The sequence below is a fragment of the Sinocyclocheilus anshuiensis genome, unplaced genomic scaffold, assembly GCF_001515605.1.
Source record: "Sinocyclocheilus anshuiensis isolate Anshui unplaced genomic scaffold, SAMN03320099.WGS_v1.1 scaffold385, whole genome shotgun sequence".
Lineage (NCBI taxonomy): Eukaryota > Metazoa > Chordata > Actinopteri > Cypriniformes > Cyprinidae > Sinocyclocheilus > Sinocyclocheilus anshuiensis.
In genome coordinates, this window is record NW_015539876.1 from 6,945 (window position 1) to 22,547 (window position 15,603).

Below are 15,603 nucleotides of genomic sequence, written 5' to 3' on the forward strand. Positions count from 1 at the left end.
CCTGAAAATAGGCTAACTTCCGTCAACATAACCAACGTGACCACCTGCTTGCACAGGGAGCGTGCTGGGGACTATTTTCAGGCGCTGCATAATATCATTGCGCCTGCTGCACCCATGGTACGGCAGCAAAGTTCCTTGATTATTACGCCGGAATGAGAGTATAGTTCCCAGCCATATCGGCCTAGAAAATCACAACTTTTCATTTTCCGTTGGTCTTAGTACACGATGTAACTACAGAAGCGTCAAGTTTTAAATAGGAAAAATATCGAATCTCTTTGGTAATTTTTGAGCGAGATGCTAACGGTCTAATCAGATTCAATGATCTATGCTAAGCTACAGCTAAAAGTGCTACCGCCAGACCCGGAGATCGGCTGAATGGATTCGAAAACAGTAAAACTCAACTGTTTAACTCTAGGGGCGATGGAAAATGAGCCTATTTTCAAAAATAGTGGCGTGTTCCTTTAAAGCCTTTCGAGATCATATTTCTCAATTCTTTTGTATATACTTATAGATGTTTTATGGATATTTTAAAACATCTAAATTGCAGCAATTTCTTTAACTAATTTTTCAACCAGGCTTATTTTATTCTGTTTATTTCTGTGACATTTGTCGATAGCAGGACAAAAATAGCCATGACTCGAGTCTATGCATTGAAAAAAACAAGATACATGAACAAGAAGAACATTAGTGACTATACAGGAACTATAGCCCACATTTTAGGTTTTTCATTGCCGCAACAACAGTTTGCAAATTGTCTTTATTTCTTTAACTTAATCACTACTATTGCAAATATTACTCTTATATATGAGTACCAGGGTAACCAAGGAAGCAAGCTGAAATTAAACACTAAAACACTCTGAAATAAAACATTAAAATTCAGGACCTTCAGCAAGATTGTTAAGAAAGTTTGCAAAAGCTGTTTTCAGCAACTGTCCGTGACCTGTGCTGCTTCCTCAAGACACTTAATAATGCATTTACACTGATTAACCACCAGGCATGTTATTTATTTATTTACCGTCTTACTGGAATGCTATACTTGTTGCTGTTACTTTGTATTAGACCATTTGTTTCTTTATAACTGTGGTTCTATAACACCTTAAAGGAAGTAATCATTACGCTGGCTTTTCAATCATCATTTAACCATGACTTGCTACTTCTCTAAAACTCATTTAGTGCAATGAGAAGCTTGGCCTGACAAAGACCCCATTCAGTTTGTAAGCATTTTCTCCTTCCCTCTGATACAATTATCTCCACAAAGCCATGTAAACAAGCAGCACAATGGACACAGCCTGGCCCTGGGCTGTCATTAGAGCAGATTTTCCATTTTTTTCCATTTTTCCATGCAGTTATGCTCTAAAATCTTATGCACAGTCCTTTTGGAGACTGGGATGAGCCTATGTGGGGTATAACTCTCTCTCTGCAAAACAAGGTCACCGCTCTGCCTTGACACATAGTCCGGCCTTTCTTCCTAGCTTTTATCACAAAGCCATGCACACAGACATGAATCTGAATACATAATAAAGTCTGATATGAATGCACAATAAAATAACTGTAGAGTTGTATTGTTTTCCAAGGATTTCTGGGATGAGCATATGTAGTGTTCTTATTCAGTCCTTCAGTGCTAAAATAAACTGTGGTGCTGTTTTAAAGACTAGCAGAAAAAAAAGTTTTCATATTAAATGATTATTGTGTGTGTGTGTGTGTGTGTGTGTGTGTGTGTGTGTGTGTGTGTGTGTTCTGGTTTTGCATGCATGACTGAATCCATGACTCTGCATTCATTATTGCTATGTCATTCTCCCATGCATGTAAACTGCTGTGTTCCTGTTTGATTCTTTTGACAGCGCTATTTTCTCTCAGTTCTGCATGTGCTGTTAGATTAGCAGAAGAGCATTTTGTGATATTACACAACAAAATAGAATCTCCGTGACCAACACCACCATATTTCCATTTTAAACCCAGCGGTGTATATGGGTAGGGCGTTTACTAATGCTAATACTATAAATAATAGGTTAGCTCATGTGAAATTTCCAGCAGTGTCCGGCAGTGTAACATGCTTTATAATTATTGTATAATTATTATCATCCATGCTGTTTTTGTGCCCTCACACATAGAGGAGTGTTTGTACATACTGCAGGACCATTTAAGTGAACTGCAAAAATGGTGATTTAAAGCAGGGAGCAGTTACAGCATCTGAAATATAATTTCCTTTATATATATATTTTTTGAAATAGTTAATGGACATATGATTGGTCAACCGTCCAATAACTGAATAGACCAAAATTCTGCTAAATCATGCCATTCATTTGCAGCTGAAACTAGCCTGACCAAAGTGTAATACTCAAAGTACAGCACAGACTCTGCAAAACTATATTACTCTGTCTTGCACAACACAAACTCAAAGGCTGTTTGAAGGTCACAGAGAGGGGTCAAAGTGCACTGAAGAACGGACATTTAGTGAGGCCAAAATCTCAAAGCTTTTGCTTGTATTTGTTAAGGTAAAGATGTCATACCTTTTGCATCCCAAACACCATTATATTGGACAAATATGATTTAGATATGGAAACAATTAAGTTGTCAGACAAACTTCTGGGTGTTTCTACACAACTCGCTGAACATATGGAATGGGTATCTATGGAAGGATTTGTGTAAAACACCTTTCAAATGTTTGGGGTCCATAAGAAAAACATTCCCTTATGCTAACCAAGACAGCATTTATTTGATCATAAACACTGCAATATTGTCAAATATTATTACAATTTTAAATAACTATTTTCTATTGTAATGTATTTTAAAATGTAATTTATTGCTATGATGGCAAAGCTCAATTTTTGGCAGCCATTATTCCAGATGATACCTTCAGAAAAAATTCTAATATGCTGATATGCTAAATTATTATTATTTTTTTGTAACAATGTCAAAATATTTACTGTCACTTTTGATAAATTTAATGCATTCCTTCTGAGTAAAAGTAAAAATCTTACTGGCTCCAAACTTTTTAATGGTAGTGTATGTTATGTATTTCAGTATTTAGTGATCTCGTCCTTTTTCATCTAAAAATTTTGGGTAGATTTTTCATTATAAAATGTGTTACTGTTATTAAATAAGGGAAAAGGTTTGGTCAGTAGCATTTTAAACCACAGTGTCCATATTACACACAATGCTTGATAACTACTTCTGGACTAACAATAAAAATGTGTAAGCTACTCCAGGAAAATTACATATGAAACAACTTGTTGATTACTCACTAAAATGCAGGTTAAATATTTCATGTATTAAACCTGCATTTATTAACACATCATCCAACAAACATGTCGATAATTTACTTACAGTGGACACAGCTTTTATAACTTGCACTAAAACTGATAACATTTTAATCTATAAAAAGAAAGATTTTTATAGATTAAAATATAACATTTCTGGTGCAGAACATTTGTCAATTAAATAAAAAAAAAGCAATAGTTCCCTTAAAAAATTAATATCATTATCTATGTACTATGCCGTAATACACGTCAGCTGAGTTGTTTGTAAAGTTCCCCATCTCAGAACTTGAAATAATACTGAAATGTTAGTTTAAGTGCCCCAACTTGCTACAGGATGAAAGGCACAAAAAAGGAAAATTAGCAGCAATAATTACTTTAAATCCATTTCAAAACATCACAAAATTATGTTTTTCTTCGTGTCATAAAACTAGAGATTTGCCAACCTAGAAAACATTTAGGCATCACAGGTGCGTTCCAAGTCAGTCTATGATGTCCAAAAATGCTGTCTAGGTAGACAGCTCACCTGCATTTGAAACACTGCCAAAGAATGTTAGTTACCTGATAATCCACCCATCGCAGCTGTCCACAGCTGTTTGTAAGCGATGTTCCACACTAGAAACGCCGAAAATCCCACCAGCATCCCAACACACGAGTAGCCCACGCTTATATAAGTCTTATTGATCGCCATTCTTGCCGTCAAATCCACACCTGAATAAATAAGGAAAATATTATTTAGAAATCCAAAAAACAACAAAGAATTATCCAGATACCAAAAATAGTTGTTATGGAGCATCCGCTCTTTTGACCTGGAGACAGCGCTGATGGAATGTCATTCACCGGGCTTTTTCTGAAGGAAAGTAAGACCGCCTCAAACGATCAATACGCATTTACTGTCATTTACTGCTCCATAACCCGCCGTGTGTTATTGTTGCTCTTCGCCGAGCTAAAGCATAAGAGCGAAAGTGAAATTATGCGTCCGTTTAACAGCGACCCCTATGGGTATGGATGAAAATGACACGTCTTTTACGACAGATCGATGGGAGGCTTGAATGTGAAAACCAATATGCGAACTAAAATGTTCCAAAAATTATGTGTGACATTAAGCGAAGCTTGCATTAAAATAGTTCAGATTAGAATAATTCCAAATTAGGTAATGTGAGAAACAGTAAGTCAATGTAAGATTAAATGTATATTATCCAAGTGTATTTTCTTTATTAGTCTTAGTTGTATCAGTGACAGTAAATGCAGTAGTGTTAAAACTAAAAGTAGTAGTGGTATTAATATAATTTATAACATGTGGGACTTAGAAATAGAGCTAGTGGTGGAAAAAGCTGTATTTGCTAAAAGAAGCTTCAGGTTTATGTCAGTTTATATTTATTCTAGTGGACATAGTAGAATCATGTGATTCTATTATGTCCTCTAGATGTCACCAAAACTTTAAACAATAATTTTAGCTCCTACAAAACGGATGTGTATAGCGTGTTCTGTCAGTAAATTTAATACACCTATTCACTTCTTCTAGTCCCAGCCTTAACAAAAAAAAAAAAAGGGAAATACCATAGTTTCTTAAGCTATGATACTACGATACAACTATGGAAATTTGGTACTGTCATACACGGTTTCTCATTCTAATTGTTTATGGTGGTATAGTAGTATCAGTATTAACACAGCCAGTAAATTTTAGTTTAACTGCTACTTATGTAATAATAGCATTGCCTATTGTATTTTATTTTTAATAAAGAAAATCAAATAATACTGAGTTCATGCCAAAAAAAAAAAAAAAAACTTGAATTTTTCCACTGAGCACTGGACATACATTAACAAATCAAAATAGAACGTTTTTTTTTGTAGCTGTCAACTTTATTGTAGAAAAACAATAATAGATTTTCTCTGTACATTTAAAAAACGGTTTCACAGTAATACTCAACACTTTTTTGGGTCCTGTAAACATTGTGAAAACCTTGGTAGTCAATCTTTAACACGGAGATATGTGAGAAACACAGACATCAACATTGGTTAACACACAGAAAAGAGACCATTGGAACAGCCACACTGAAAAGTGTTTTAATACTCATTGCTTAGACAATGTTTTTGAAATATTTTTGCATAATAAACACTATTTTTTGATACACAATATGTGGTTACATTCATGCGAATGAAAGTGAAGATACAACTGCAGAACTATGAACAATGTATAAATCTAGTGGTCAATATTAAGATCTATAAAAATCAGAATTACAGAAAATCTGAAAACAGAACTAAGATTGACTGTGCAGCTGTCAGGAGTCTTGAGGCTGCATCAGGAAGTTGTAAAGACACTGTATACTAAAAAAGTCAGAGTGTCTTTCATGTCTAGAGAAAAGGGCAGACAGAGAGTGCATATTACAACATCCAGTCACAAGGACACTCAGACAGGCACTTAAGGGAACTCTGGTTCACATGCCATCCTGCGTCCCCCACTTCATGACATGTCTTAATCAGAGGTGATGCGCTGGATCATGGCCTCCTCAACAATGCCAGAGAGAAGTGTTAGATCCTTGTACTGGATCCAGTCCTGCTCTCTCACGCCCCATACAGTGCCCTCCGGCTGCAATATAATATTTCCACAACATTACCAGAATGTTGATGAGCACTAGATTACAGACTGGTTCATTAGAATGAACAATGAATTATTCATAAAAGCTAATAATAATAAATGAAGAAATAATAAGAACAAATTCACAAAAAAAGGACAGAGGACACCAATGAGGACACAAAGAGGACACTAATGTCGTCCATATGAGCTATTCATTGATAAACTTCCCCACATCCACAAATCACAGTCTCAAATCCTATTTAAACATGGCACAGCACACTAGGTTTGCCAAACACAAATAGATTTTTGGAATGAACGGGACTTGCCAAGTGTGAATATATAAAAGCATGAATGAGCCATAATGGAAAGCAATTACTCAGGTAATAAATCTGGAAAGAGAAAATATCCATCGATCTATCTATCTATCTATATATATATATATATATATATATATATCTATCTAGTGGCAACTTATGTTGGGAAACTAACCTGGTCTAAAGCAGGCTAACTGTCAGGCTAAGCTAAGCTCCTCTACTGACCAATAGGTCAGTAATAACATGTTATTACCACTGTCTCAGTTTATACTATTACTATTATCATTATTACATACTATTATTTTACTTTTTTTTACAGTTTCTAGCCATGAAGCATTTCTCTCTGGTTTTATTACAGCTGTACCTTTTATAGTTTGCAGAACAGATAGCAGAACATTAGAACATTACAATCTAAAATTGCTCTTTAAAGCATTAAAATAACTAAATAAAAATTTTAAATCACTGAATTAAAAATTAAAATAAATAATAAAAGAAAATGACTACATTTTAACTGCTATAAGAAACACACATTAACTCATTTGAGCTTAGTAATTAGTACTGTAGCCTACTAGCTTACATTTGATTTACTTATTACAATAGTCCACTTACAGTTACTGCTATCATAAAAATACACTTTATATGTAGGTTTCAAATTCTACAAAAGACACATTTAATGTCCAAAAACTATTTTTTGAAGATGAAAAATATACCTGTGACATGTCAGTTATGCACGGAGGAAAACACAATGTCTCAAATGCAACAAGCACAGATATAGTCGCTGTTTGTCATGGTGGATCGATTTGATCCATGATGGACATTAAGGTCTGCTTAACAATAAGCGTGCACAAATTAGTGAGATTGTGTGAATTTAATTTGTCGTTAATGGAACCGCTTTAGCCCCGACTGATTTGTTAGGTTATTTCAAGTCAGGTTTTGGACTTTAATCCCAGTTTTTCCTTGGGTCTACCGTCTCCGTAGTGTTGTGATGCGTCATATTCACGCAGCAGCAGCGGTGATGAGAACGCGCTTGAGAAACAGTTTAGAGAGGAGAAATCAATCTACATATAAAATATCGGTCACAGATTATTGGTCAATTTCTAAATAATAAAAGTATAGCGCATCCACTAGTAACTAATTACATATAAATGAATCGGTTTTTACCGAGCCATTACTCCAGTCTACAGTTTCACACGATCCTTCAGAAATCATTCTAATATGCTGATTTGTTGCTCAAGAAACATTTCTTATTATTATCCACGTTAAAAAAAACGTTGTACTGCTTAATATTTTTGGGGAAACTGTGATACATTTTTTTTCAGGATTCTTTGATGAATAAAAGGTCCAAAAGAACAGTATTTATTTAAAATAAAATAATCTGGAACATTATAAAATGTCTTTACTGCCACTTTTGACCAATCCATCCATGCTGAACAAAAATATTAATTTCTTTAAAAAAAAAAAAAAGAATAAAAAAATAAATTACAGTGGTTTACTTAATGGTGATAGAACCACCAACCTTCTGATTTCAAGCCCTGTTCCCAGCTGCAAGAAACTCAAGTTAGGAAAACCCGTAGACTGCTATGCCATACAACCTTATGCAAACTCTATACATAACTCACCTTTTCTTCTTCTTCTTCGTCGATGTATATAAGGATCCCATCTCCCTTTTCAAACTGCAGAAGCACACCTTCATCTGAGTCCTGACTCTGCAGAGCAACAGCCTGAAAACAAAATCAAAACAAATACAAATGATTACCTACACAAATACAAATCAATGACGTTTGTCTCAACATTTCCAAAGACACTGTACCTTATAGAGGAAGCCAGGAGGATTTTCATACTCTGTCGTTTGGACTTTCACATCTTCGCTGCATCCCGTGGTATTTTGATCAGTCTCTCCTTCATTTTTCTTGGAGGTGCTGGATCTTCGAGGGGTTGGAACAGGTGCAGTTTTGTCTGTGGTGTCTGATAAGGGCTTTCCCTCATTGTCTCCATCTGTAGATGTATGGTGGGTTTCTTCTGATGATGCTGCTGATTTAGTTCCCTCCTCTTCTCCGTGCTCAGTGGACACTGAATCTTGATGTTCCTGGCCGTTCGCTTGCAGAGACTCATCATTGGTAGTTTCTGATGTGTTTTCAGTGGCTCCCTCAGACCGAACCCCTTCACCCTCAGAACACAAAGACTGCCGCTTGGGTGTGTTGGGTTCACTGTCAAAAGAGTTTGACTCCGAGTCTGATATTTCAGACGCTGTGCTTCCTGTGCTCTTTGAGGGAGTGTCTGAGCGTGTGTCCGTGTGCATGAGGGTGCTGGGCATGCTGAGCTTGCTCATGGCCGGATGATCAGGAGGGAAGGCGGTGTTACAGGGGATGGGTGCAGAGATCGTAACAGACTTTCTCTTCTTTGATTTAGAGCTAGACACAAGAGGAATAAAACAAGGCACATAAAAAGACGATACAAACCATGAACATTCTTAGATTTGCCTTTAATTGGTATAATATCTTCCTGCTTTTAAGGACATGCAATACACAATAGTCACAAAAAGTATAGCATAGATTATGTTCATCATGTCCCATTAAGCTGGGAACCACAAAGTGTACAAATACTTTACTCACAAATATTTTTGTTAAATATGTTTCTGGAAAAGTGCTTTTGCTAGCCTTTTTAAAATCATTTTCTTCTTTTATGCAATGCCATTTATTAATTTTAAGTAGGGCTCAATAGTCTAAACTTTGGGGCCACTGTAGATCTTTATAGAAATGAAGTATTTGCAAATACATTACCTGTCAAGGCCTTTGATGATGAAGGGTTTGGTGGAATGCTGATCCTCAAGCTTCTTCATCATATTATAAATGTTATGATTCAACTGAAACATGAAATTAAATTGTCAATCAGCAACAATGTACTCATTAAACATTAAACGGTGATACCTAAAAAGCAATCTTGTGAGTCACACTGAGGTATAGTTTTTAAGTTAATTAAGTTAGAAAAAAAGAGCACACGGTGCATGAGAATGTCCATCCAAGAAGTACTCTAAGCTTATTGTTTGCTGTTGTAATGTAAAAGAAAAGAGCATCACAGTAAAATAATTCACAAATGATACATTCATACCATACTCATTTCCTTGTAGAAGACATCCCGTAGGTTTGAGATGTTCTGGAACATGGTGACATAGCAGCTTATACGGCTAAAAGCAGGAAGAAAGTGTAGCCAAATTAAGTTACATTATTATTAGTACCACCAGTATTTTTTTGTTGTTGTTGTTGGAGACTTCAGTGACAGGAAGGAGTTGTCTGAATGCATTTATCTCATTTAAATATTCATTTTTGTTAATAAAGCTGTACTAACCTTTGATAAAGAACAGGCAGCTCCTCTCTCAACTCATTGTTAATGTCTTCAAATACCTCCTGCGTTTTATTGAACTCCTCCTCGGCCTGAAAAGAATCAGCATCAATGGTCATACAATTTAGTTGAGCTCTAACCATAAACCATTTCTAAAATGGGATATTTAAATGATCAAATGTTGGCTGACCTTTGATATTTTGGCCTCATCTCTCTTCTTGGAGTTCTGTAGCGCCTCCAGATGATGTCGAGCTGAATCGTAGTCAACCAGCTTCCTTCCTCGTTTAGCCACTCTTTCCTGCAAAATCACAATATTAGGAACAAACGTAAAGTTACAGTAACTTTTTAAGAATTGAATTTTAAGTACCATGTGAACACCATGTGAATTTGCTATTAATTCAACACCATGATACCAACACCATGATACCACCATGGCACCATGATGCCATTACTGTAAGCTAAAGCTGTAACTAATGAATATATAATATAACTATTAAGTATTTTCAGTATCAAAAGAAATGAGAAAACTAGAAAAATTCTAACCCTGACAACCTTGCAAAAATAGACTGAACAGACCTAGACTATAGATAGTGAATAAATAATTGCAATCATTATAGCTTATTCGGGTCTGTAATTAAGCAACTGCACAAACTTTGACATCATTGAACTGTCCGGTATAATTCTCCATTGTTCGAACAACTTGATCGCTCAGTTTCTCCTCGTAGTCATTCCAGAGGAGATCCTCACTCTGTAACATTAAGCCAGAGAGATGGTGAAGACAAGGAGGGCAGAGATTTTTACTATTAAATGTCACAAAAAAGAGGCCTGGTTTACCTCCATTATGACAGTCAGATCTTCTACACCATGCCAGTCTGGTTCATAGATATCTTTAAGAGTCTGGGACAGGCGCTTTGATGATTCATGCATCACTAAGAAACAAGGAGTGTACAAAACATCATCTGACAACTTCTTTTTAAATTGTTACACAATCTGGCAGTAGTCCTAAAAACCTGCATCTACCCCTGACAAGTCATTACAAGTTACAGAGATGTGACTGTATTAGCAAGAAATTATGAAATCAACTCAAGAGTATCAACAGTATTTTATAGTAGTCATCAAGCACTAAAAAGCATACACTATTTCAAGGAAATTCATTAGATTAATAACTCTATTCAATGAATAGTCCAAATTTTATCCTTATACACATTCTCTGAGAATCCAATCTTTAGCATTACTAGTGCCATGCTCTTCCAGTTTAGATACAGAAAGATACTCTACACCTCCAGAAACACTTAATGCTTATTCCATGGTTTAGTATAAGGATGAATAATAAATAAACTTCTCTAGTAGTTCCTTTTAAACTTTTTAGATAGCAAAATTCAGAGATGTAGCACTGATTTTAGATGCTGACAACCAATTCATCCATTTAGAACACCTGGGGGCTAAAAACACAAGCGGTGACTTTGGATTCCATCAAAACTATGCGTGTGGTTTGAGCAACAAGACCACAAACTTCTTGAGTCTTCCTCAATCTTTGTCTCTCCTTCATATTTGCATAAACCCCTGCAAACTGACATCTGGGCAGTGCGCCCACAATTCAAGTAGGAGCGTCAACTATTCTTGTAGACATTTACACAATAAGCATTTTCAGTTCCATTAATAAGAGACATTCACTTCCCCAAATGCTGAATCAGAAAAACACAATTCACCTTCTCATGCTCAGAACAAGACACCATTTCACTTTTACTCTCACCCTGCAGCCAACAGGCCAACCACAATGATATCTGAGCACAATTAGCAAGCAGTTATAAACTGTGCTATTCACTGAATCTGAATCTTTTTTTAAAACAAGTATCAAGATTCAAAACAAAATTCAATTGAGTAAATGTCAATTTAAAAATACATTTCAACATATTTATTAAAATAAATGTCTACTTGATCAATTAAGAGTGAAGTACCTTTAACAGCATTGTGGTAAGCTTTAACATCCTTATAGAGTCGGATGCCATCTGCCTGGGAAGAGAAAAGAAATCACTTGTTGTCTAAAGGCAAAAGGTTTAAGTCTTATTATTTTAAATATGTTTTGATACCTTTATTGTCAAGTGAATTTTTAAATATGCATTAAAGACCTTTAATAGGCATCTTTTGGGAAATGGAAATTCTTTAGAATCAATAGAAAATGTGTAGGTGGCGAGGAAATTACTTGTTTTACATTTTATGTACTTTCAGATGCCATCATGCCATGGATTTTACTACTGAGGGTCATTAAAGTTGTAAATGGTTCTTTAAAAATCTAAAAATATTTTATATATGTGACCATGGACCACAAAACCAGTCTTGTCGCTTGGGTATATTTTTAGCAATAGCCAATAAAACATTGTATGGGTCAAAATTATCGATTTTTCTTTTATGCCAAAAATCATTAGGATATTAAGTAAAGATCATGTTCCATGAAGATATTTTGTAAATTTCCTAACATAAATATATCAAATCCTAATTTTTGATTAGTAATATGCATTGCTAAGAACTTCATTTGGACAACTTTAAAGGTGATTTTCTCAGTATTTTTATTTTTTTGCACCCTCAGATTCCAGATTTTCAAATAGTTGTATCTCGACCAAATATTGTCCTACCCTATCAAACCATACATCAATGGAAAGCTTATTTATTATGTATAAATCTCAATTTCAAAAAATTTACCCTTATGACTGGTTTTGTGGTCCAGGGTCACATATTTCAAAAAGTTTTTATTTTTTATTTATGGTTAAAAAAGAAAGCTCTTAAATAATTAGGTTGATTTGATTGCATCTATAGAGCGTAAACCCATCTAACATCATTAAACAAATACAATATATTCTCAGTGGAGCAACGCATCCAGGACATGGAATAGGATGTAATGTTGCCAAGTGAGAAACTAGGTCAACACTAGACTAATATGATCAAATTTGTTAGTGTTAATAATGAAATACGGTACCAATCCAAAATAGCATTTTAAAAGGGCTTCCTGGGGCTGGTTGAGAGTATAAACAGTATCAGAAAAGAGCCAGAAAAGGTCAGCCTCTGCTACTGTACTGTACACAGCAGCAGTAACATTAACATTTTCTAAAGGTGGAGTTTCCTGTGCTACTTTCAAAGATGATTCTGTCAATGTTCATATAAGACAATTCACCCAATGCAGTCCCGTTAAATGACCTCACTTAATAGTCTGTGACTTGCTTGCGGTAACAAAATCTAGGATGGGTGCATGTTTGTCTTTCTCTCAGACATATACTGTTGAAGTACCTGCTGTTTGTTCAAGTTGGCAGAGCACTCTTCAAACTGCTCATCTTTTGTCTCCATGGTTTTCCCCAGCTTCTGCAGGACCTACAACCAACACCATCACACTGAGAAGACTCACTACTGGTCAATCATTTCAAACGAACAATCAAACATGATATCAGGCAGAGGAACAAGAGTTGTCACTGTATGGCCACTGAAATATGACTCGCCAAGCGGTTCCACATTTATTCTTGAAATATCAGTTGCAGCAAGTGTTCCTTGTGCTCAGGAAAGGTCAGAAATGCCCAAGGGAAGTATTTAGCAAACATAAAACATCCCACATAAAAAAGGAGTGATTTTAAGTTAGGAAACACTACTAAAGTGTGCAGTCTACTAAACAGTAAAATCTAGAAGAGGAGGTGAGCCTAGGGAGGAAGTGAATGAGGGCAGGAAGTGGCAATCTTTGTGTTCACACCAGTGCATTCGAGACAGCTTTACAACTCACAATATTGACCTATCTTGAGAACATTTGTACCAGTTTTCTATATGGCTCTAAACATTTTGAAGCAAATGTGTTGTATACTCACACACAAAATACACATTCAGAGCAGCATGACATGAGAGCCAAGGTCCTGAACTCAAAAAAACCACACCTACCTTCTCTTGTGCTCGGTTCATTGATTTCTGAAAGCGTTTGGCCAGGATGCCTGCTCCCGCGCCAATGTTGCCCCCAATGTTGGCACCTAGTTTTCCCTCTGCCATGTTCACCTCTGATCAGCTGTCACACAAGCGATCCTTTTCTCTGATGTCTCAGCGCTTCCTTCTATAAACTTACGGTTCCTGGGCGGAGTGAGCAGAGCAGAGCGAGTGGGTGTAAAAGCGTGATGCAGTTAGTTTGCCCTTGAACAAATTGATTCTGGTTGCTACACTAGACGCTGCGTACTAGTTTTAAAGACTGGAGATTATGGGGCCCCACGTCACGGCGGTAACAGTTACACTAACAGATTGTGCAACATAATATTCCACCGTCTGCTCAAACGTGTTTGGTTAATTGTCATCGATGTGCGACTGCATCATCAAGAAGTCAACTAGTCATCAGTGTTTCCTAATGAAAGTGACGGCTACATTTGGATAAATTCATGTCAAACTAAAAACCCATGCCTGCACTCAGAGTGGTTCTATGAGTGCTGGACACTTAGAAACTTTTAATGTTATCACACCCGCTCGAAAATTGTATACAACTATATAAAACTCCATATTAATTGACTACCAGTGATATAGTTTCTAGAGTGAACATGAGTGTAAAATAGAATTCGGAATAGCATACTAGAATACTAAGTTACTATTACTATTTCTACCATATCAATTTATAGTAGTGTAGTAGTACGCAGTTTAAAATATTTAAAATAAATAATTAAATATGTTAACAATATAAAAAACACACACACACACACGGTATGTTTGATTAATATTCTTTCTTTCAAGTTCTCATCTTTTTTTGTTGTGCGAGATACGAACACTACTCTGTTGCATTACAAATCCCATATGCCAAATCCCATAATTACCACTCCATATGCAAATAACAAGCCAAAACTGAGATGAGATCCACATTAAACAATTTGTTGTAATCTACAAGAAGTAGATAGAATTTCAGCTGTCATTTGCAGGCTAAGGAACTCTCTCGTTCTGTTTCACTGCGCTGAAACATCATACTGTTTACACTATATCCCCAGACAACAATATTTGTACTGTTATGGCAAAGGTGTGGGAACAAACAATGTATTTGCGTTGTAAATCATTTGGTGTCACATTAAATTACATTCCCTTTCACTGCATTACAATGCGTTGGATCTAGTTATTATTATTTTTTACATCAATCATTGTGTTAAAATAGCCATATAGAAACAAACTCCATCAACTCAGTATTAAACATAGACTCCAATTGTACCATATCAGTACAAATAAATATTTATTTGTTTGAGAGTGGCTATTAATAGTGGCTGGGCATTCTGGGTCTCACAATTACATAAGCAGCATTATATAAGCCTTAAGCACAGTCAGCTCCCCATCACTTATTTAAACTGCTCAGGGCTTACATTCTTAGATTAATATGATACAGCATAGCAGCTCTGTAAGTCTTTACCCTGCACGTTACCCTATATTTACTGTTACTGGGGCTCTTAAAAACACTGGACTTAAACAAATACAGCATTAAGTACTGCTAAGCCACCACAAGATGGCAGTGATAGTCATCTTTAATTGAATGATGTTCATTTACTGTAATGTAAAAGCAGTATGATTTTTTTGGATTTACATCATTTATTAATCATTTAATTGACAAATCACACACTTTTATCTCGTTATTAAATCTCGTGTACTCTCTCTTTAATTATTCACTGGCTGCATGTTTGGTTGTATTTAACATTTGATTCAACAGTACAGTGCCCATCAACTGTAATTTCCCACTTGCTAATTAGATGATCTGTTCCTTTTACTTAGAAGCATTCAAGATGTGAGACAGAGAGAATGATGAGTCAGGGCGGTGTATCAGATATTACACTTGGCACAGCTGGTTTCTCTCCTTTATGTTTCCTTGAGGCTTAAACTCTCATAAATAGCAGACACAGATCATTCTCTGCCTGAAACCTGCATCAGAGAGAAAATATTCAATGTTGTTATTTAGACATCTTAAGTTAGTAAGTAGGCCTGCCAAGAGTAATAGCTGTTTTGATGATAAATTAGCTCTTTATTTCTGCTGACATGTTACCTATCTTTCAAGAGTTAAATGAAAAGCAGCTGATGCACTTATGCTCCATTTAGAGTGACCTAAATCCAGTGACTCATCACTCATGATGCT

The 15,603-nt window shown here is 35.7% G+C and overlaps 2 protein-coding genes across 2 annotated transcripts in view; both read right to left on the reverse strand.

The window, feature by feature from the left end:
* The window catches only part of slc48a1b (solute carrier family 48 member 1b), a 7,411-nt gene extending 3,171 nt beyond the window's left edge, over positions 1-4,240 (reverse strand). The window contains exons 1-2 of the mRNA XM_016481885.1: positions 4,067-4,240; positions 3,819-3,968 (exon numbers count right to left, since the gene is read on the reverse strand). Of these exons, the coding sequence (XP_016337371.1) occupies positions 3,819-3,948 (130 nt within the window). The 5' untranslated portion in view covers positions 3,949-3,968; positions 4,067-4,240. The remainder of the gene's footprint in view (positions 1-3,818; positions 3,969-4,066) is intronic.
* An 869-nt stretch (positions 4,241-5,109) lies between these two features.
* LOC107685284 (bridging integrator 2-like) lies at positions 5,110-13,868 on the reverse strand. The gene is made up of 12 exons (XM_016481815.1): positions 13,404-13,868; positions 12,771-12,851; positions 11,447-11,501; positions 10,323-10,417; positions 10,141-10,236; positions 9,679-9,786; positions 9,495-9,580; positions 9,258-9,333; positions 8,930-9,012; positions 7,960-8,560; positions 7,769-7,870; positions 5,110-5,847 (listed from the first exon to the last, which is right to left on the reverse strand). The coding sequence occupies exons 1-12, from the start codon at positions 13,506-13,508 to the stop codon at positions 5,734-5,736; spliced, it is 1,602 nt and encodes a 533-aa protein (XP_016337301.1). The 5' UTR covers positions 13,509-13,868; the 3' UTR covers positions 5,110-5,733.
* Between the last annotated feature and the right edge of the window lie 1,735 nt (positions 13,869-15,603).

Bases quoted from the DNA above. Each gene is read 5' to 3' on its own strand.
- LOC107685284 (XM_016481815.1), bottom strand. From the start codon at position 13,508: ATGGCAGAGGGAAAACTAGGTGCCAACATTGGGGGCAACATTGGCGCG. The intron at 12,852-13,403 runs GTAGGTGTGGTT...TGTTGGTTGTAG, and splicing joins TGAACCGAGCACAAGAGAAG to GTCCTGCAGAAGCTGGGGAA. The intron at 9,581-9,678 runs GTCAGCCAACAT...GATTCTTTTCAG, and splicing joins ATGAGGCCAAAATATCAAAG to GCCGAGGAGGAGTTCAATAA.